Here is a 24,495-nt window from a genome sequence, read left to right as displayed (position 1 = left end):
TGTAATTAAGACCCCAACATCTGGGCTGGCCACCAGCTCCCACAACAACACAACTGGTAGAACCCTTCCCTCTTGTGCTTGGAAGTATTTCAGCCATGCTGGCTACTAATAAATAAAAAGAGAGCCCCACTGCAGAGAGAACTGAAAAGAAGCTGGTGTTCCTTGATTTATCCATTTAATCACAGAGACGATCAAGGGGATGCTGGCAGCAGCACATGTGCACATGGAGGTCAAAGCTTCCCTTCTCCCTCCCCCTAGAATTCCAGTCATTCTTAAAGCAATGTACATGCTGTAAACCAGAACAGATTAACTGCCAACATGTCTCTTAAAGGGCCACTGTTGGGTCAATTTGGCTCATAACGAAGGTTTTGCAAAAACCAAGCCTTTGTGAAAATGAAGTTCTAAAAAATAATAAAAAAAACACCATCCCCAAAAAACCCAACCCAACTAAGCAACGAAAAATCCAATCAAAAACCTGTTTTTTTTCAGGCTTCTTCAGAAGCTCTATCTTTTCCCACAAAAATAAACATGCCTCAGTGTATAGGCAACACTGTTTGGACTACCTTAAAAGTGAAGCTGAATTAAACTATAAAATGAAAGCAGCTAGTTTATTTTCCTTGTCTAAATAAAGAGATGTTGAGGAGTAAGGCATCACATTAGCACAAAAAAAGATTAGACCACTGATAACTCTTTCCAGTTTTAATAATCTCAGGTGTCAGTAATGCTGTAGAAGGAACAGCTATGTGCTTCAAAAAACAAGCAGATGTTTAACCTTACATTGCTCCTTTTAACTCTTTCACCAAAAGGCACAGTACCTGTGGAAGCAAGGCAGGGGAAACTCGCCTCACCTCACCTCAGCCAGTGCCCAGCTAACATTAGCTGGGTATTATAATTTATTTTTAAGAATTAGCTTTTAAGAATTTCAGACACCAAGAATCGTGACAACAGTTCCCAACACATAACATGAGACAGCTACAAGAAAACAGGTCATATTTCTTCTGCCATTCAAAAGGGAAAACAAAAAAGAAATGAGTAGTTTTGACTCTGCTACAGAGGCTGACGTGCTGCAGGCGGTCCCAGAGCAGGTCTCTTGCTCTCCAACCACTGCACCCTCTCCCGAACCCTTTGAAGAGTTAGGGGGTCACTATGGCTCCAGGATAATTTTCCTTAAGGGATCCGGTCAATCACACCAACTGAGTGTGACAGTTTTGTGATGGGGACTGCTCAACACTGCCCCAAACACTCTTTTGAAGTAGATGGGACAGCAAGACTGGTTTTCAAAATTAATTCCTCAGCCTCTGAGCCATCCCATGGCTCCCTCCTCAACTACAGTAAATGACTGGAAAACACAAAGCCCAGGTCGTTGAAGTGCTGCATCTCCACATAGCTGTTTAAGCTATAATGGTTGCGTTTCAGGCTATTTTCTGGCCTGAGAAGTGTCAGAGAACTACTTCATACGTGGTGACGCTTGAATAAAATATTTGCACAGGTAAATAAATACAGGTATGTCACTTTCTTCTACCTTCTCATCTTCCCCATACTTCTTCCTACCTCCAGACTCAAATCTTTGGGCTAGGGGACAAATGAAAAGGAATTCAGTGTGTAAGAGGAAACTGCGTGCGGTGGGAAACAGCCTCTAGACCTGGCACAAGCACCATTTGCTCCAGGGTAGCACAGACCTGAAACAGCTCAGGAGCCATCAGTCAGGGCTGAAGTGAAGAGACCCAAATGAGGCGAACCATCTGGAAGGTAAGCTTTGGGCCCTGGGCACAGAAAGGTTACAGTAACATGGACAGCACGAACTGAGTGTTTTCTTCAGGAACACTAAGCAGTTTCTGTTGCCTCCACAAGATAACGTTAAACACATCTGATTTTCAGATAAGGTCAGGCTTCTAAATCATCTGTTACTTCTGAGAAACATGTCTCACTGTAATCCAAGTTGAGTGTACTGGAGAAGTCTCATGGCAGGAAAACCACAGACTTCACAGGTGAGGAGGTAGATGCACTGGGAGATGTGCATGTGAGAAGTTTGCACAGCTGCTGGCCCTCACTGGTTTCTGGAATACAAGAATACTTCTAGTCTACTGGTTCAAATCCCGCCTCTGCCAGTGATGACTGAAAGACATTGTAATGTAACAGCTGCTTGGTGGCCAGTGTGAAATGCATTAGTTACCTCAGCCTGCTGCCTGGTAGGCAGGCATCCACATCAGATCAACCATCATCACAACTGGAACTAAGCTGCACCCTCAGAGCAAAAGACAGAACTAAATGGACAGAGACAAAATTGACCTCTTCCTTCCAGAGGTTATACTCCCAAACCAAGGAGGAGGTCTTATGAGAAAATATCCTTCTACAGTCAAACTTACTCTGGTGGCAAGACCATTCAGCATACCAGTACAATATCTTTAACCACCAAGAAACCACTTTGTTGTTAAAGAAATTAAATGAAAAATGGAAAAATCAGCATGTTCTAATCGCTCTGGCTGAATCAGAAAAGTTAGTCCTCAGGAAATATCAAATTCAAAGATCAGAAACAGGCGTAAATAGATGAAAGAAACGTCATACACAAGCCACAAAATATGTTCAAAGGAAAGTTGTCTCTTCCCAAAAATTTCATCTGCTGCACTGAAATCACTTGAATTCCAAAGCCTTTGCCACTTTTGGACAATATAAACTAGAAAGGATATCTAGAACATTAGACATTCAAAGCTAGGTAGCCATGAGAATGTAACGCGTCATCGTAATATAGAAGGAAGGTGTTTTTCTTGGCTGCGTCTATTGTTTTGCAAATTCATATTAACAGAGGCATGTTTGCTTCCAAGAATTATTCTTTTTTTCCCTTGCTCTGCTGACAACATGCAGTTGTGCTCAACAGGGAGTTCAAGACTGTGTGAACTCAGAAACTGAGAGCCCTGTTGCCCCTGGCAGACTGGGTGAACTTCGTGTCTGTTAAGGTCTCTTAACCAGTTTCCTCTCCTTTATAACCCAAATACTTTTTCGCAGGATAAGTCTGCACCTGCAGACTTTGGCCAACTGTTACCTGGTCAGTTTGCCTCTTAAGGGAATGGCTTCCTACTTTGACTCTAACAAATACTTACACGTCCTAAGTAAGACACTACTGTTAATGTTACAACAAAGGGCTGAGCTGCTTCTGCAGTATTTACTGTACAGGCAGTTGCCCCCTAGGCTGCATTTTACAGAGTTCTCCATTTTTGAGAGCCAGATGCAAAGATGCTAAAGGCATAAAACTTGTTGCTACTTAAACAGCACCTGTAAATACAGGGATTATGAGATCCTCCTACAGCTTCTTCTGCAACCTGATGTAAAGGCTAACCTACGGCAAGAAGGGGATTCTCGGTTCAAAGCTCTCTTAAGTTAATGTATTTTAATGATGGAGCTCAATAACCCTGGGGACTGAAGTCTTTTATTTATCTCAGAGAAATTACACAGCAGGAAGAACAGGAGTGTTGGCTTTCCCATGATTTGCTGTAAATATCCTTCAGTGTTGATCAAAAAAATCTCTTTGTAAGAGACAGAGTTCAACTGTACCATCTTTCCTTTGTTTCTGGCTGAAAGTGTCAAAAGGCCCAACAGAACTGGTTAGTTACATGTCCCTCCTGGGCAGGTCTCCACAACTGACTTCTCAAACCTTTTACACTGATAAAACAATGATCAGGCTGTAGCTGGGCATCTCTCCGCTACTCCTGAACCAGAAACTTAACACTAAATGTTGTGTGTGCCCATGACAACCCTGATAAACTGTTTGTTTCATAAACAGTAGGTTGATCCCTGGATATCCAGGCAAGTAATTAGCTCGGACTACCTGCTCACTTTCTGAATGCTAAAAAACAAGGAGTCAGGCAATTTGGGAAGCTGCAAGTGAAGCTGATAATGGCTCTTTGCCTGATAACCCAGGTATTGTTCTTGGTATCCAAAACTGTAAAGTTATCTGTACAAAGTTAATTCTTTTATAATAAGACAAGCATTCCCTGATGCATGTACTTTGTCCGTTTAGCTTCTCTTCTGACCCTGAAAATGGCTAGTGTGTGCATACATACATATACACACACACGAGCCATTACTTGCTAAGTTAGGAAAATTTCATCTAGGAGTTGCTATCGTTTGTTATCCACTTATAATGAATAGCTAGCTTAGAAGATTCAAAAAAAGAAAACCTTTCAGATTTTCAAATAACGCCCTTTTACTGAAGTAGAGAACATCACCACAGGGCAAGAAGGCGTTAGGCGTAGCATGCAGTTTCAGTATGATATTAATGATCTTCAAAATGAACCCAAACTGCTTATTCACCCAGATTCTCTCCTGCACTCAGACTCTACCTCAGCATGTACCCCTTTGGCTGGGCAAATAAAAGTATGTGGATTTGCAGTCAATGTAACATTTCCCACAACACAGTTATCTCCACTGTTGGAAGCTACAGAGAAGCATAGCAACAGGTTAAACATGTTCTCAATATACTGTCAATGATACTTTACTCTGAGAATACATGCATTGCTATAGACATGGGAACATGACCTTTACCCTGCATCATAATGCACTTTGGAGCAAAAACCACTTTTTCATCTTCTAGTTTTATAGTGTTTACCTTAATGAGAACCTAGTTCATGACCTGAATTCCTATGTGCTGTTGTAATGCTACTAGTATGATCATAGGAAAGCTCCACTGGCTTCAGGTAGTCCATCCTGTAAACCAGTGCAGAACTGCTAGACACAGGACAACCTCTTGTGCTTCCCCCTTCAGCTAACACTTCAGATTTACAAAGCTTCCAGACCCTTCCTTCAGAAGTTTTCTGCAGAGTAATTTTTACCATTTTAATGAGGTACATGTTACTTCTGACTTGCATACTCCTTTTTTTATACAGCCTTATTATACATACAGTATAAATACTTTGTCACTAACCTTAGCAGTTGTTATGCTCTTCAATACCTGGCATGATGCTTCATTAACAATCAATCAGCCAAACTATGTCTGTGTTTGTGTGTGTTGCGTGATGTGCGTTAACAGATCAGACAGACACATGCATACACTCTTCTTGTAAATAATCCCCCAACCTATGAACCAGTTTTGCATTAGTTCACTGCATATATTGTAATACATAAATATAATTTACATTGCTAAAGGTCAGTAAATGAATACAACACTTTAAATCTGCTGAGTACTGCAGAGGACAGAAAAAGGCTCCCTGTTAAGATAAGACCTGGTAAGATAACCATGTTATGTGTCTCAGTGCAAATATGAAATAGCCTATTTTAAATACAGATTTTTTTTAATTTTGTCACCTCTTCTGGTGGTCTCTTCCAGCATTATGGCTATCTCTGCTCACCTACCCCATCAATTCTACAGTTTCAAATTATTTTTCACAAAGCTTGCAAGAGAGGTGCAACAGTCCAAGAAGCCTAAGGTGAAATGCCTTTGTCAGTCCTAGATCTCAGGTTAATTCCACCTAATAACTAGTATGTAAATTCACTGCCTGATTGCCCTTTTCAAACACAGGTGTTGAACAGCTTTGTAAAAGTGAAGAAACCTTCCATTACTTTGCACATTCAAAAGCCAAAGCAGAGGCAAGTTTAGTGTCTTGGTCAAAGTTGGGAAGCCATTTTACTGTAAAGCAGGGAATACAACTCTTACACTTACCAACTTTCAGTATTTCACTTTAAACATTCACTGCCCTTCCAAACCATTCTTCATTTCAGAATTAAATTCTCATAAAAATATAATAATGATGCCATTGTTAAAAAACATGACATGCAATTGTGCAGGCAAATGCCCTTCATTAGTGGAAGCAAGGTGCTTTACAATCTTTGGAGGAAAGAATGTACAAACATCAATTCAAATAACACTATTAGTAATTTACATCCTTGTTACTCTTTGATAAGCTAGCAACTGTCTGGTTTAAAAAAAATAAATCTCATACTCATTACAGTTGATGCTTTGTGGTAAAACAGAAACGTGGTATCACTGAAAGTACTGCCAACCACCTCAATTTCATATGTCCTATATGCTTCACAGCAAAGCTGCTAAAAATTGTGCCCTTCTGAAGTCCTTTCTTGTACTAGTCCACTTTTCAGTGTCACATCATCCATTGCAGGAATGACTTAAGATGATGAAATCCATGCAACATTCCTTCAGAATTAGTAATTTACAAAAGTACAATCAGTGACCATTTTTGATCCTAATTTAATGAGACACGGGGTAAGATTCTAGGGATCAGAACAAGGCAATCAGAAAAATAAAGAGTGGTCACTCACCTTTCCACCATGTGTGTCTGGTCCAGTGATAACCCATCAATTGCTGTGCATTCTGGACATTTGAACTTCTTTCGTGGGGTCACCTGCAGAACGGCACGCCAGATTATCATCAAATATCAACAGAAGGGACATTAATCTCCTTGCACAGAGAGCAGTGCAATACCTCTGAACATGCCTGCAGTGTAAACTGAGCTGTCTCAAAAAGGAGGGGGATACAAAAAAAAGCCACCCCCCAAAAAAAAAAGCCACTCCATTCAGCTCCATCTGGCCTGGCTGACTGCAGAATTCACAGGGGCCCAATAAAAACGGCTTGGAGGGTTTTTTTCTTCTGTAACTGAAAAGAAGTGGTGATGACAAGCTCCTTAATTCCTGTTTAATGACTGTTTTCTCACTGCCAAGGTCCCTGTATAAACACCATTTGTTCTTGCAGCCATAACAGCGATGAAATATAGCTTCCCATACTTCACCGTAACGTTAATCCAACAGACGCTCTTTTGCTTGCTCCAGTTAATAGCTGACTGGCAAACTCTGCAAGACTCTCCGAATTGCACAGAGGTGCCAAATTACTCTGCTGTGCCCTCATACAGCTCAAAAAATTTTTCAGCAGAAACACACACTTTATCTTCGAAAGACTTTTCTCGGAAATACAACCACCAGTCCCAGCAAACGATGATGGACAGATGGGAAAATGGACCCTACTAATTGAAGTAACGCCTGGTGGCCTCTAAATCTCATTGCAAGTTGACACACTTGGAAATGAATGTAGAGTGAATGTCTAGACCTGAAAACGTGTCGAAACATGTCAGGAAATTAATTCAGGGATAAAAAGTTCATTTAAAGCTGATCTTGCAATTAACATTCTTGCAATTAACATTCCTATAAATCAGCTGTTGCCAGGCCATGACAGAGTGAGCTGCGGACAGTTGGTAATTTCTTTCCTCCAGTGATCTCAAATAGTTAAAATAAATGTAGGTGGGCGTGTGTGTGTATATATATATATATACACACACACACACATATAGAGCTATAATTTAAATTACCTTTTTCATACCTCATCTAGACGGCTAAAATAACCACCAGAAACAACTGGTAAAAAATGATTCTCTATTCCCAGTCAGCATAGAAGTTTTATTAGAAGGGCTTTTCTACCATGGAAGGAGAACAAGACACCATAACGGGGGTAAATCAGAGAAAAAGGAACATTAAGTAATATATTGAAACCTACTAAAAATTTATGAGTATGTACATCATGTTTATAACTTCCTAAAGCTAAACTGCAGCAAAGTCCCACCTTAATGACTGATTTGCCAGTGACATTTGCCACTAGAAAATTCATGGCAATATCTTCACAATTCATATGAGCATCCACCCAGTTCTTGATGTCTCCAGGCATTTTGTAGGTGTAAAGATAGTTGAAATACTGCAGGATAGAGGGAGAGAGAGAGATATGATTTAAAATACAGATGCAGTAACTATAAGACTAAATATTCCAGACAGTGAACAGCAGGCAGCTAAGGATGGATTACAGGCAAACTGTGATACAGCCTTCAGCCAAGGACAACTTTAGCAGGTAGAAAATAATTTTTGGGTGCTTAATTGTATAAGTACTCCTTTCCTGACCAGCACACAAATTTCTTTACAATCGGTTTTCTTAAACTGCTAGCTACAAAGCTACATTCACTGCAAAATTTGCTATGTAATTACAGGTCATGTAAACTGGCAAGAATTCTTCTGTAAGTTCATGAAGGTAACAGTATTATTTTATTATTTTAAAGGCAGAGAGAAATCAGTTGTTTTCACACCAGCAGAAAGAGGCTTAGGGAAAGTTTCCAACTGGTTCTCTGATTGTTTTAGAAAACAATCATGGTACCACAAAACACTCACAGAACAACGACAGAAACACACAGAGCTCTTTAAAAAAGGTTCATGCTATACATGTAGTATACAAGTTGTATATTACTTTGTGATAAAACGCTGCCCCAGTGAGCACCATTGAGACTTCATTGGTCCATTCTGATTCATATTTCCATTTGTTCATCTCATGGTCCCAAAGATGTAGGCGGCCTGGATATCCAACCAACCTGTCAGGGAACTCACGCCAAACCTGAAGAGAAAAAGACATGACACAATGCCAACCAGGCCTGCACAGCAAGCAAATGCAAACACACAGATGCAACGCATCTGCTTTGGGAGGGTAGAGTTACAGTGGTGCAAAGATCACTTCAATTCTTTTAAGTCCCGATTCCTGGAACAGGAAGCTGCCTGGAAGGGGTATGAAAACACCCAACTTTGCTTTGGAAGGACCCTACAACACAGGGAAGCCATACCCCAGAGCAAAAGGCCACTAAAGCAATACTAACTTCCTTGTATAGAGAAATACAACCGACTACTCAAAAAGATTTTAACACTAACTAAAACCAAGCATGATTAAAATGGAACTTTTGATGTTAACTTCAGTAGATATGGCTACAGCCTAACTACTTTCACAGCTGGCTTTGGATCTAACCAACCTGTTTCCTTTGATAGGAACAGGCTTAAAACAGGCTTATATTTTAATATTTCTGGTATTCTTTAGTGGGTGCTTGAATGGATCTACTGCTACATGGAAAGCCTCTTTGCCCTTGACTTGTTCCAGACAGCTGGATGCAATCAAGATACCATCCTTGTCACTCCATACATTATTTTGTAGCTGACTACAGGATCAAACACAGTAGACAAGAACAAGGAGAAAGGCATCATTAACGCAACCCCAGTTCTCCACACTGCTGGCCACATTAAATAATGGACAATTTTTGCATTAGGAAAAAAAGGGAGAAAGGATTATAATTATTTAGAAGGGTTTGAATACTATTTGCTTGCTAAGTACACAGTTTGTCTTTTGCTGATCAATAATAAAGTTAGTATTTATTTGCATTATTTGCAGATAAATTACTCAAAATTTGTCCTTTAATCCAAATAACTGCTAGGTTTGTTGAAAGAATATTAGTCTTAACTCTTACACACAGTGTTAGGTCACAAGAGTTTCTGTTTCAGGCAGGTAGTGTATAAACAAACACATATCCAGATTTCATTGTGTATGCAAGATCAACAACAAAGCATCTCATAAATCCCCCAACAGTGCTTCACTAGCAAACCTCTTGTCTGTATACAAAAGGCAAAGGAACCCTACAGTTGAATTTGCAGAAAATAAAGTGTTATTTGGAATTCCACCATCCTGCAAACCTCATCTTGTCAATGGTTCCCTTTGGGCACATTTTATGTGCCAGTATGTTTCAGTTGGAAGGCCTGGACTAGAAGGACTCTGTGCAAGAATTTTGTCAAAGTAAATATGATAAAGCAATCATCTTTAAGTTACTGCTTCTGTATTCACATTTCTGTGATTTTGCATTACTATATACCTTTTCATCTGTACTTCTCAACACATTTTATTGCTGTCAGTTAATATAGCTTCAGAATCCCATGATGAGAGCAGTTATTATTTCAAACGTCCAGATGAGGAAACCTGCCAAAAATCATACAGGAAACAAGAATGGGAACCAGATCTTCTGACTCCCTGACTTGTACTTTATCCAGAAATCAATCTTTCTAGACAGTTCTAGGGCACAAATACTGGAATAGTATGTAGATAGGACAACACCCTAACATAGAGGGCTCTTGAAAGCAGAGATGATTTGGAACTCAAGGAAGAGAATTCATAGGACACTGTTACAAGTTGGTGCCATCAGCTAATTAAAAAAATACTATTTTTGGCAGGCAAGCCAGTGAGGGCTTGAGATATCTATTTAGACATGTCAAAGCCAATAAAGAACACAAACCCAAAGGTAACCCCCACTCCTCTTCCAAAATTTTATTCTTCGCTCTCCAGGGCTCAAAACGTTAATGATTGAATTTAATTTATTTTTTTTAAAAACATGACTATTAAAATGCCCATCTCCCAGCTGTGGAAGACATCACCACATAAGCTACTGAGGCTCAATAAGGATTTGACAGAACACTAAGAATTCTTGTAGAGGGAATGGCATGTGTATTAAAGGCAGCTGAAAGAAAGATCAAACTTAGCTACTGCTTCCTAAGGGACTTCAGTGCCTTCACAACACAGAACCACAGATTCATATCCCCTCCATTTTGTGCCCTCAGTGTCATCTTCAAGAGTCCAAATTACTAAAATAAAAGCCAACTACAATGCATGTTACTCATTCAGATTTCTTTGTATCACTGTAAAGCTCAACCCTACCCCCATTCTGGCCTTTGAAAATTGTCATTTCAATGCATCCAAAAAATAACTTGGTTGCTTTAAACAAAGATTCCTTTTAAAATGTAATGCTATCAAAGTCAGTGGAAAAGCTTGGCTTTTTCATAATGTTCATCACTAGCTCATTCAATGGTAGTTCCTGGAAAGAATCCCAATAGCAGCATCCAGCTCATTGCCCAAATCTATACGCACGTTTTGTGCCAAAATTTATATATACAGCTACTGCTTATAAGGAAGCTTTCAGAATAAAAATAGTGGTAATGATTCTTATACTGCTCTCTATTTTGTACTACCATCCATTTTCTTGTTTGATGGTTGCCTATAATTTATTAGGCTGCTAGGAGTACATTCCATTTTAGCCAGTGATCTTATTAGCTTTCTCAGACTAAAGGGGGATAGCCTGATTTAATACTGGTAAGGGACACATCCAAGGAAAAACACTGCCAAATGAAGACGAGGTATGCTTCTTTGCAGACAATGCTATTCCAGTGACTCTGCTAGACAACCCTGAAGATAAGTATTTTTGGACTATGCATCTCCCAGGTGACAAGTCAAAACAAAGTTCTGACTTGGAAGTTTTACTAAAAACTAAGAGATGCCAAGAGAAAATGATAGCAATTTTGTTTCCGAGTTCCCCAAGCGACATAAACAGCCTAGCTAAACCACCCTCCAGCCTCATCTCTCCGCAGTTCTTTCTGCCTCCTAGCCTCAGCTACTCTGTGCCGTTTCACTGGCCATCAGAACAGCTGCCACAGCTCATCTTCCATGTAACGTGAAGGACAGAAAGCACTTCCTTTTCCAGAACGTACTCCAACATTTACGCGTTAAATTTATTAAGTTATAATAAGTCACACGCAACTTCAGGAACTGGCTAATTACAACTAGAAAATTTTAAAATTTAATAAACTGAAAAATGATCAGTGTCTCCAAAGCTACCATGGCAACATTGTAAGAATGAAACACTGACTATCGTCTACAAATGAAAGAAACCCCAACCAATCAGTATTCCTTCTCTCCTCCCAGAGCCCCAGTTCTCCCCCCGTCCTCAAAGGGATGGCTTGTGCTATTACTAAAAAATAAAACAAAATGTAACCACAAAGCCCATTAAAAGATAAGCGATGCTTTACATGCGCACAATTTGTAAAATAACTTCAACATGAAGAAAGGCTTTGAATGTGGCCAGCAGTTACCCATGGATAGGTTTTTTGGTAAGCGGACTTACATTATTCCTCCTACAAAGGAATGCTGAAAAATACCCTTTTAACAGTGAAAATGGCTATGGAAGCATTCTTCTAAAGAAGGCATTCAAACTTTATGATGATTTTAGCCTAGAGAAACATGCAATTCATCAGAGAGCTGATTTTTTTAAAAAAGAATGCCAGAGACATGAAGCACTGAAAAACAGCTCCGAGACAGAATAAGATCATCTACTAGCAAAAGACAAAAAGCTTCCAACAGAAAAAACACAACTTTGCAATGCACCAAACAATATTTTCTATGAACAAAAACCACGGACTCAGAGCAATAATCCCAATTTAGATTATTTCTAATCTTGCTGTAATAAAAATACTTTTTCTTCGTAAGGAGAAAGTGCTGCCTAAGTACATAATAAGAAATCTTCATTAACCTCATACTCTGAAACTGTTATTCCCACTTTTCAGGGTTACAGAAATGCTAAGCCATCTGCCCCGAGGACAGCTGAGACGCAGAGGTGGGAACACAACACATGCTGTCAGTCTCTCATTCAAATACCAAACACTTCAGGAGCAGGCAATGGTTCTGCTTTAATTTTTTAAGACTATGATAATCTAAATACTTGCTCCTCTTTTTGGGTCTCTCTAATACTCCCTCCGTGAACACCAAAGACCAGTAAGCGGGGAAGAAGTCGTCTAGCCCTAACAGCTTTTTCTCTAGTGCCCCAAGTCATGCCTGTGATTTCACCATGTAACTTAACAGAAATACTTTTTTCAAAGTCAGAATGTCACGAGTATTCTTCTGCTACCTTAATACAGCAGCACATAGGGACTATTTTTCTGCTTGCTCCAATAGATTTACGCAATGTCATAAATCACTGTACCATAATAGTTCACTTTTAACAAGTAAAAAATGTCTGACACTTTGAGTGTTACTATAATTTTTTATGGCTGAAAGTGTACAGAGATCAAAGTTTTCTGGTTTTTTTTAGGCTTGCTCTATACATTCAGACAAGCCGTGACAGAGGGGGTTTTGCCACATGTTTTAATGTAAAGTCTCAAGGACGTCAGGAGAAGAAAAGAAAATTACTGAATGTCACGTTTCCAGCCCTTCTTATGACCAAAGCAGAAGCAGACGTACTCTTAAAAGAAAACTTTCTAGTAACATTATATGCTGCTACTGTTCCCTCTGGATTCCCCTGAAAACGAGTCAAGAGCTTGAGAGATACTGTTCTGGTAACACACATAAACAGATAAATAAATTATCACAGGCTGAGGACAATTTAAACATCTGGGATCCAGCTCAGGCCTGTCAAGCAAGTCACAGACACTCAGGGACAGGAAAGATCAATCTTCAGCCCCTGATTTCTGTGCCAAGAGTAGGAACTACATCACCCACCCTCTATACAGGAAAACTGTGTATTTATAAAATAATCCGCTTTGTGCATTCAAAGACATCTCTATTCATTTATTTTACAGTGGGGGAAAAAAGAGTAATCTCAAAATATAAGGATTCAAACCCACAGGTTTGTCTCAACTGTCTGCTCAATAAGGCATTTTAATTTTCCATCGATGTGGCTGTGTAAGCTGAATTCCCAGAATCAAAAAGGAATAGGATTTATAATAAAATGCAAAAAACTTGCAAAAGCGACAGTTTGCCAGACTAAACAATCTCTTGACCAAACAGTTACATTCACACACTGAATATAAGAACTGTTGCTCAGATAGTCCCTGCAACCAATGCATATGGTCCACAGAAGGCCAATATATTAGCCAGCACAGTCCAACAGCTAGACTGGGGATGAAGAGTTCTAAGTCCCAACCGCCACCCAATCATACTGACTACAGGGGAATTCATGTCAACTTTTCTTTGCCTCATTTTTTTTTTTTTTCATGAGGATAACCCTCTCCTGCCTAAGTGACCAAGCTCGATATACATGAAGTTATGGATATTCCCCACTGAGGATGTTTAAATTAACACTTCAGACACATGAGCACCACAGTTCTACTCCTGACAACCTCTGGCTGACACAGTTGAAACTCAGCTACAGTCTGAATCTCTGCCTCGAAGCTCTCCAAGCCTGCTTTTCTGGTAGCAGAGATTCATTTGGAACTACTTACAGAGTTACTTTGGTTTTTATAGAACTTATTTTTATTTACCTTGAGACAGCGTGATGAAAGTGAAAAATCAAACTGCAAATGGAGCCAGGATTTACACAACATGTACGTTATGGATTTGCTACCTTTCTTCCCATCAATTCGCCCTCAAAACTAGTAGTTATAAGCACCACAGACAAAAAAAAAGTAAGCCAGCTTGCAGAACTGCCAACATCTGATAGCTCTGATGTTGCAGTGCAGTGCTTAAAAACATTCAGTGTAGACAGCGGAGTACAGAGAAGGCGTATGTGGCCAAGCCCCCCCTTCTTTCAGTTGTCTTCTCTTCATTCTGTCTTTCACACTTCATGTACTAACCCGTTACTCTTAACCTGGCAAGGGAAGTATTTCCTTTCTGGAGACACACATGATAGATTAAACCTCTGTCTCCACTGCTTAACATCTTTGTTATTACATCAGCTTACCTACATTACCGCAAGTCGTTTCTTGATTCCAAAGCTCGTTACTTGCTAACAGCCTCTTTCACTTGAGAGGGAGAAAGAGACCTATTTTACCACATATGTATTCACATTAAAGAAATACTTTCAACATCTGAAAATACCTTCTTGTGTTAACAGCTACACTTCGATAGTTAAAAATGAGACAACTACCCCATTTAGTTTGCTTTCTACCCTTTAGAAAAGAAATTTTCATTATTTCATTCAATTTATGGAATAGCTTCCTGTTCTAGCTCTCATCAAGAGCAAAACATCGTTGGGCATCATACGTATTGCAGATACAGGTGTGACTGAATGATTCAAATCTTTCTTAAAATATATTACTCTTTCTGATGTTTCTGATTTATTTACAAATATAGTATGTTTGTCTTAAATACGCACATATAACAGTAATGTCAGATTATGGAATGTGTCATATGCTCAAACACAAATAGAAGACAAAAATTAACTCATTCAAAGCAAAGTTTTGGAAGGAAGACAACAGTTTTGCTTTAAGTGCACTTTTTAACAAACATGCCTGTAAAGGCTGTCACCTCTTCATACTGCCATGGGTAACGGATTTGGACAAAGTTTCTTTTTGTTGATACCCTCACTACAACAGCAGCTGTTGAAGCTTTGCCATTTCAAGCATACGATACATGCATCCCCTCCTTGACATTCTTCAGTTCCTCTTTTCATTGCACTCCACCTTACTTTGGCATGTCCTCAAGAGGCCTTCTCTGTTCCCAACACTTAATCTCTGAAACTTGTCTTGTCCATCAAGACACATTAACTTGGATAGCACTTCTGATTTGCCTGAAAACTGTTTGAAACTACTAGGAAGAATGCAATTCAATCTCCAGACTGCTTGCATTATACCACTTGCACAACATTTTCTGGAGTCTCTTGGCATTACTATGCCAGCTACCGAAAAATTTCTATTAGCACTTTTTTCCATGAAGTAATGACTATCTGGAAAAATACTTTGGTCAGCATTGAATTGTTACGGTAAAGAGCGATACAACAAACTGAATCAGCAGACTGTGCAGTGATTCTTCCACTTTATATACACACATAACATTGAAGTGGACAGCCCAAGAGACAGGAAAAACCCAATTCTTTTACCTCATAGCCAAACTGGAGCTCATCTGAGGTTAGCATAATAATGTCATCATCAATAGCCAACACTGCTTCTGTTTCAATCTCATCATAGGGGAAGAAGCGGTTACTAAGTTTGTTTTCTGCAGTCCTAACAACTTTCAGGGGAACACGAATCTTCGGCCAGAGGGAATCTAGAAAGAAAAATTAAAAGAAATATAATTCAATATTGTACTTTATTTCTGAACAAGTCTGCACATCTGTCTTAGCTTCTCCTCTTTTTTTTTCTTCACCCCTTAATAAAAAAAAAAAGAAAAAAGAAAAAAAGAAAAGCTGCTTAATGGCCAATTTACACCTGAATTTCAGTTAGGCAAACACATAAGCATAAGAATGCAAGAGACAGAACTTCAGATCCATTTCCCTCTATGCTCTACAGATTGTTTCACAGGCAGCTGTATGGGGGATAGCTTGCCCAAAACAGCAGTGTGCAAATCATCACTTAACAAGACTTCAGTGATACTATGTACTGGTTTAGGGCACACAGCAAGAACACATATTTTACTCAACTGCAACTACTTAAAAGAATCTGAAGCAGCAGATACAATCACTGACAGCAAGTCCAGGGTCACAAAAAATTTGAAAAAGAATGCTGAGTTCTAACAAGTACTGAGAAGGGTAAGTTTTATTATATCAATTAAAAATCTAGATACACCTAAAATGTTAATCATTATTGACGGTTAGATTCTGTGTACGAGTAATTTCTTTCATCTTCAAAGTCCTAAATCATGGCAGTAATTTAAGCTAGATACATGCAAAAGGATTCTACTGGTGCCTGACAGCATCCTTACAAGCAGAATAGAGCACTGGTGTACATCATCATGAACATTTGCAAGTCCAGTGATGTTTAACTAGCAACAAAACCCCCTGTAGATACAAAACTGGATCCAATCCACTTTACAATGGGATTAGATTTCCAATTCTTGTTATGCGTGTAACATGTAGCACCTGAAGTGTCACATTAACAGTTTGTGCAGGCTTTTGCATGTATTAAAAGTTTTTCAAAATCCTATTCTATTCCCTCAAAAGTCTAACTGCAGGCATAGGTATAGAGCACCAAGCTAAAAGAAATACAACTAAGGACCAAATATTAAATATTAATTTTAAATGCATATATTTAGCCACATACATTTTCTAGCACAAAGCTTAACAGTAGTCATTATTACAGTATGATGATTCCAAAAGCACCAGTTCATCAAAAAGTGATTTAATTAGTAGCTAAACAAATAGCTAAACAAGTACAAATGTGATTTGTTGGTTTATTCCAGCTTTCACATAAATTTTAATGAACATTCAAGAGAAAAGAGAGCATTATAAGATGAGTCTAAGTACCTTGTGAACAGCAGATGAACACTTGAGTTTCCTACACTGGTGAAACAGAGTGGGCATCAGTGGTGTATGATAAGAAAAATACGCTACAATACATTATATCAACTACAAAGTGACTGCTCAGAGAATTTGTAAGTTGTTCTCTGTGTCAAATGAAAATATGCATAAGGATACATCTTGAGGGAGATGATCCTTCCCCTCTGCTCAGCACTGGTGGGACCACACCTGGAGTACTGTGTCCAGTTCTAGACTCCTCAGTACAAGAGACACATGGACATACTAGGGAGAGTCCCAGCAAAGAGCCACAAAGATGATGAAGGTGCTGGAGCATCTCTCCTATGAGGAAAGGCTGAGAGCGCTGTGACTGTTTAGCCTAGGGAAAAGAAGGCTCAGGGACAGTCTCATCAATATGTACAAATACCTGAAGTGATTCTGTGGTAAATGAAGTCTGTAAGAACTGACACTGGGTCTGAAGGCACTGAAATTTTTGTCAGTGGTTTGAAATATATATAAAATGCCATTGCAATCTGCAAGTGACGCAAAGCCTGGAGATGTACAAAGCACTCTGGACTGCTTAGCAAACTAGGTGCATTTGAACAAAAACCAGACTGACACAACTCAACACACAGTGAAACACTAGGACTAAGACAACTTTTTTACCTAAAAGCAGTTGCTGAAAAGGATTAGGGGGTCAGAGTGGTTCTCTGCATGCTGCTGGGGCAAAATGGATTAATGTAATTTTTGCAGATGTAGATGGGTAAGTAGTAAGAAATTGGGGGGGCGGGGAAGTGGAAGGCAATTTTCCCTGTATGCAGACATGAGCAGATAGATGCTAAAATACTGTTTGATTGTGGTGGTTGTATTTTGCAAAGCATATTAAAACACTGGAAATGGTGCAGGAAAGAACCACGTTATCTGAGGGCAGGAGAAAATGCTATATGGTGGAACTTGGAGATCATCTTGTTTAGCTTACTAAAAGAAGGAACAAAAAAGTGGATTTGATTAACATGGACAAGTACTTACACAGGAAGAAAAATGCCACATATCTTCAACCAACTGGAGAACGACATAACGAAAAACAATGACTGGAATCTGAAGCCAGGCAAATTCAAAGTATAAATAAGGAAAACATTTTAAACAGTTAACAGTGGTTAACCTCCGGAAGAAGTTAACAAGGACAGCAGCTGACCCTGTACATCTTGTCTTTCAACAAGACTGGGTATTATTATAGGAGATGCACTCAAGTTAGAAGCCACTGGATTGAAAGGAAAGGTAATGTAGTGACTCATGATTTATTTATAGGTCAAAGCAGATGATCTTCCCACCCCTTCTGCCTCGAACTCTGAATCTGTGAACAGTGACACTGTTGACGACTGTCATCAGGATGAGATAGGAACTTTGGATGCAAACTACTAAGACATGGGGACTGAATACAGAAATTCAGAAAATAGCACAAGGAAGTAATATCCTTGTTTGTGTGTTTTGAGAATGAAAAGAGGAAGGTAAAAACGGGTATCAATGAAAAAAGCCACTGTAAGGGCCAAGATAAGAGAAAACCTAGCCTGAAAAAATGGTTTTAGTTTGCAAACAATAACACAATGAAATTCTGGAAGTGTTCTCAGCAGAAAGATCTGAAGAATGTTGGATGACAGACAACACCAAAAATAAATAGGTTACAACACGATACAATTATGCACACACACTTCCAATCCCATAATAACCCAGAATCAGGTCTGCTCCCAAGACAGCTTTGTCCTGTTTCCACTGTCAGTCTGTTGCACTGGGAAGATAGTTACTACCATAGAAGAAGAGGAGCTGCTTCATTCCAACGTGTACAAGCAAAACTTTCTCCCAGGAACGAACGTCCACGTCCTCACTGCCACTGGGCCTCTCAGATTTAACAGCTCACACAACACTCAAATAAAGCACAAGAGCTACACACTGTTTAAAGACACCAGAGTCCAAACACTACTTCACTGGGAAAACAAAGCAGTATTTCCAAACCACAGTAAAAAGTCTTCAAAAGTCAGGTTTTCTTGGAGCTGTATTTTAGAAAGAAGTATTGCCATGCATGGATGGCCAAAGAAAGGAGAAGAAATACAGAGTGATATTTACTGGCAAAATTTGTATTCAGTCTCCTACCCCGAGGTTTTCCCTGTGAGATTGAAAAACTGACTGTAAAAAATCTACCTTTATCTGGGTGGTCTTGCAGAATATGGCCTGTATTTGACAGGTATTCAGGTTCTTGTCAGTTTTACTCACCTCCTTTCTAGTAGAAGGCAAGAGGCATCAGCCCATACAATGATGCACACTTGAGTAGCCTGTGATACGATTAGTAGTCAGTCAGAAGGATTCAACCACGTTACTGATGGGCTCCAATGAAAGTCACAGTCAGCCAGCAGCTGGGGAGATAAAGCAAGTTCCTTGGGGCCACAACAAAAATGTTCAAGAGCCATGGATTCCAATTACAGTGCAGTGAGCTCATTTTATTCTCAGTATTGTAAGGTCTTTGAAATGCCTTGCTTGAACTATAACCTGAAACAATGATTCCAGCAGGACACCACTGAAATGAAATTTTCATCTTACTAGTCATCCTAACCTCAGGAGGCAGTAACACTCAACGACTGGAACTGTTTATTACAAATCAGTATTCTCAAGTCAGCTCACTGCTTTCTTACTGGTTTATCATACAACATGCAGGTATCCACATTATAAGACAGTTACAAGTACCTCACAAAGACACATACTATGGCCTCATAAAGATTGTACACTGCTTAATGTCTGCAAACTACTTAAAGGCCTCAGGCTAATTGCCTACAATTATCCAATTATAAACCCAGTATTGGTACTAAAAAATTTTAAGCAGCCTGCTAGATACTCAAAATACTCTACTGTCACGAGTGTTTCAGATGCAAACAGAATTACCATAGGTATGTATGCATTTATAAAGTTGTATTGACAAGTATCGACAAAGTTCACATTTTATACATGTTAAGCACTCTCTTATTGGGGCTTTTCTTCCTCTCAGGCCTGCTACACATAAAAAAGACAACCAAATGGCAACAAAGATCTTATTTCAGTGTGGGAATGCACTGAAACAAAAATTGAAGTTCAAAAGTCACTAGGATTGAAAAACAGTAATTCAGAAAAGCAAGCAAGCATGGACACTTTAAATTTCTAGCTCTTTGGAAAATCAACTGTTTGACAGCGTACTAACAGACATGCCACTTGCATAAAAATACAGTAACAGACGAAAAAGTAATGAAAAGTATATGAAAAATGAAGATGTAATCTAATTATAATTAGTATGTATCTCAGATGTCATCAAATCCTCTTAAATCCACATGATTTACTAAGGTCTTTGAAAGTCTCTCAAGATGACCAATTCTCAAAAAGAGGTATGTTACTGTAAAATATTTAGTGCTTTCAGAAACATTATACAAAGTTTTTGAATTTGGACTTAAATTAATGAATAGAAAACATCAACATTTTGAAAAAACTCTGAATAAGACATTAGGGTACCAGTTACGCTGCAGCATGCAAAATGAAAGGAAGTGCAAGACCACTTGCTGCCTAGAGGCTGATCTGACACTGAAGGTTGCTGCAGCTACAGAGATGGAAGCGAGGGAGACATCATGACACAATGACACCTGGGTAACCACCTCAGCAGCCTGGGCAGAAATGACTATCACAACGCACAGCAGGCTCCACTCAGAGATACAAGTATTCAAAATCAGCCCTGCTGCAGGAACTCCAAAAGAAATACATAGTCAATAAAACAAATACAATAGTACTTTGGAAATCAAAGTTTTATAATCCATCAGGAAGGTTAGAACCGTCTACACTTATTTTAAAAGACCACAAAAGAACAGTATTTGTACTTTTTTACTTATAGAAGGAATGTGGCTTACAGAGTAGTCAGAGACAGGGTCTGCCACTTCTGTAATACCATGCTCTGAATTTTTGGAAACTGCTTGGAAAGTTATAAGAAACCTCAGTAATTAACAAAACATATAGGGGGGAAATTCTCAGCCTAGTAGATTTTATTATAACCAAGGCAAAAGCACATGCTTTATTCTTACAGTAAGTGGGCACTGCATCATTTAACAGTATGACAAAAATAACAGACAACCAAGATAAGAAGGCAGATGAAATCTTACAAGATGAGAACCTTTAAGCATACAAGAGTCAAAAAATTCCCAGTCCAAACGTGCATTTTAAAACCAGTGAGGACTTCATGTGATGCAACAGAGGTAAAATATGAAAATAAAGCTCTCTGGAGTGTATAGAAGTCTATGTACATACAGAACCTGAAGAGAATGACAGGCACCTCCTGTTGCACATCATACTGAAATAATTAGAGAGAAGAGTGTTATACTTGCTCTTTGGCAACCAGACTCAGGGCATTCTTGGCACTTTGTGCTGTTTAGGACCACTGATGCACTGATTGCAGGAGCTGCCCACAGAAAACAGCATGTGGTCTTCTAAACACAAAATCAGCAGTTTCCCAACTTTGCCAAATGCAGCTTCCACTTCTAATGTGCTTACGATCCCTAACAGCCGTATACATGGATGTATTTCTGGCCAGCCCGCAATCCCACTATTAAGTCCTAAAAGCAAAATTTTCAAGCATGATTTCAAGATGATTTCTGCAAACTGCAGGATCAAAAATACCATAATTACATTCCCATTTAAAAAATACAGAAGAGCAGCAAAACCCCCATCCTCTAAATATGCATTTGTCAGCTACAACTCCCAGTGAATTATATGAAAGACATAAGGAAGAGAAAGGAGGACAATCACGAGAGGGGGGCAATTTCATTATAACCTAAAGGAATACCCTCTCACACAAAACCAAACTTTTCATTTGCCACACACCTTCCTATCTAGGCTTGCCATCAGATGTTTGTAACAAAAATGTAAGTAACATAAGCTTGCAAAATGCTTATATATAAAAATGAATTCTTAGTCTGAAATCCAGCCCTCTTTCTCAGCTCTAAATGAACTGCTACATCATACATAAAAGAAGGATCATAAAAATAACAGAGTAATATTTCTGTGGAGCATATTATCTCTTTTCAAAGAGAAATGACACCGTCATGTTGTTAAATAGCATCATTCTCTGTATCCTTGCTTCTGAGAAACTGGGAAGTTTAATAGGATCTGAAGGTCTCCTTTAGGAGCAGATGCATTATATCTATCTAGCCAGCAGACAAGTGTATTTATACAGGAATTATTTGCTCTAATTATCATCATTCGTTTCCAGTGAGAATCAATACAGCTGCTATACAGAGCTAACCAATATTTTTGGGACATCCATTCTAAGTAGTACCAATTTCAAAAATAGTAAGTGATACGTGAGTGCAGATGGTTTGCTGCATTTGCAGTTGGAAGCACTAAGGATAATGAGGAGCTGGGAATACAATGTAGACTCTTGATGGCAAGAACTGAATGCTTGCCAGTATTAAGAACACTATCACAAACTGGCTAAAATAATGGCATTTTAATGACTTATACAAAGATACTCATACTTACATGCTTTTCCTGTTTTACTTCCTCAGTAACAATAGTTAGGACTATGTCGTGACTACTGATAACCTGGCACCAGAGTATTAATTCACGTTAAGCTCTGACTTCCCACAACTTCTGTGGAGCCCATTTGGAACTATAAAAAGGAAAAGCCTTTCCAGAAGTTGTGCAAAGTAGACCAAGATCAACTAAAAGCTGGCAGAAAACATTTCCAAACACACTCCTCTGTATGTACCTGTAATGTACTGAATCCCATACACCACACTCAACTCTCATACCTGATCTTTTACTTGATGCTCATTCTAATTGATCTATAGTAGTCTACATGAATTCAATTAACTAAACATGGATGATGGAAGCCTAACAAGTACTTTTTCAGCCTCAAAGACTGACTGGCAGAACTTAGCTGGAATCTGAAGTTTCAAAAAACTGTCAGAAACATCACTACCAAGCATCTTACACCTATTTATTACCAGAATTCTTTCAATAATGGCTCACTGAAAAAGTCTGTCCAAGAATTTCAACTGCTTCAACTTAAAACTATCTGTTCAAACAGGTGTTTTCTACTTACATTAGAGTGCTTATATTAGTTTACAGTAATGCATAGAATTCCTCTTATATATAACAAAATAGCATATTGGTTTCTAGGACATTATTTAGAGGCCGATTTTGTTAAGCTAAATTTCTAGACTTCCTTGGGAAATAACACTGCAAAATGTTTGTAAGATAATTCACAGAAGACTAAAACCATCACGAGACAGTTCTCTAGCTAATCAAGGAAAATGGCATTAAGTCCATCATCAAGAAGCCGAATTAATTCAAAACCTAAAGAGAAGTTAAAAAAAAAACATTCCTACCAGTGCTGACTACTGAAGGTACAGTATGCAAAAACACAAAAACCACCACGAAGTTGGTTTGTTTTAAAAAAAGGTTTTTTTTCAGTTAACACTGTCTTCAGATTCAGCCATAGGATACTCAAATTCCGTATCCCCACTGTTTTATATCAGTGTTGTCCATTAATAGTATCAGACTAAAATACAAATATGATGATTGCAGTAATACCCATAACCCTTATAGCCTGTACCTTATTGCAAGTTTATCAGCAACTTAGTTCCAGGAGCCACTACCAACACGACTAGGCAGAAAGTACACATTCTTTACAATACACTTTACATTTTTATAAAACTGAACCTAAAAAGGAATCAAGCTACCACACACAATTTGTAGCTTATTGTGTATTTACTAACAGTAATGCATTTATACATTTTTATACCAGTGATGTGGTAGACAAAATGGTTTCTTCAAATGTCAGAAACAAATGTGATGAAACACCAGTGGAAATTTCTATCACAGACTATTTTCTTGCATTTCAGAACTAGTAATTTAGACAAATACAAATTAAAGGGTAAAAGTATTTGGCTGATGGAGAAAATGAAAAAACATCCTCTCTATGCAAATATTCCCAGCAGCAGGCACTCGGACCACAATGTTTATTTTAATGAATGCAGAATGAGTGCTGAAAAAAAATGGGCTTTTTTCCTGTAATATTTCAAAGCTTTTAATCTTTTTATTAATATTATACATGCAGTCATGGGCCTGCTGACATTACTGCTGTGTTGACAGGCTTCTTGCATACCCTGTATAGCTGAAGATATATGCAAAACTCAGCCAATGACACATAGTAAAGATCATATACCCTAAATCCAGCGAGCCCTTTAGATCAGCAAGATGATTCTATAAAGCCTTAAAGTTCCAGATTAAAATCGTAATCATCTGTGTTATTTTCTCTCTGCTATTTTACATATAAGATCCAATATTTTTATCACCATAAGCACTCTGAAAACTTGCACAAGATATCTGTGTTTTCATAGATTCATCGGTTGCAGTTGTATTTTTTTTTCCTAAGACACAGCTCATATTTTGAGTTCAAAATCAAAAGACTAGACCCTTGGCTTCCAGTCTCACCCAAATCACAGTGGTGTTCCTACTTCTACACACAGATTCAGCAATGACCTCAAAATACACAGTATAGCTTCCACCCTTTACACACACCTATGTCTATGATACCTCTCAAACAGAAAGTATGGGAAGGCAGCAAGTTCAACTAAGCAAAAGAAAGGTCAAGGCACAGAATTTTCTTAAATCAATTCCTTGTCCTGAAGCTGAATTACTAAGTGAT

The 24,495-nt window shown here is 38.7% G+C and overlaps 1 protein-coding gene across 1 annotated transcript in view; it reads right to left on the bottom strand.

The window, feature by feature from the left end:
- EXT2 (exostosin glycosyltransferase 2) overlaps positions 1–24,495 on the bottom strand; it is an 80,337-nt gene that overhangs the window by 2,837 nt on the left and 53,005 nt on the right. Inside the window, exons 10-13 of the mRNA XM_080394245.1 lie at positions 15,429–15,595; positions 8,228–8,371; positions 7,559–7,687; positions 6,268–6,350 (exon numbers count right to left, since the gene is read on the bottom strand). Of these exons, the coding sequence (XP_080250371.1) occupies positions 6,268–6,350; positions 7,559–7,687; positions 8,228–8,371; positions 15,429–15,595 (523 nt within the window). The remainder of the gene's footprint in view (positions 1–6,267; positions 6,351–7,558; positions 7,688–8,227; positions 8,372–15,428; positions 15,596–24,495) is intronic.

This window comes from Falco punctatus (assembly GCF_963210335.1).
Source record: "Falco punctatus genome assembly, chromosome: 7".
Lineage (NCBI taxonomy): Eukaryota > Metazoa > Chordata > Aves > Falconiformes > Falconidae > Falco > Falco punctatus.
Note: the sequence above shows the minus strand (reverse complement) of the source record. Positions and strands in the feature narration are given on the sequence as shown.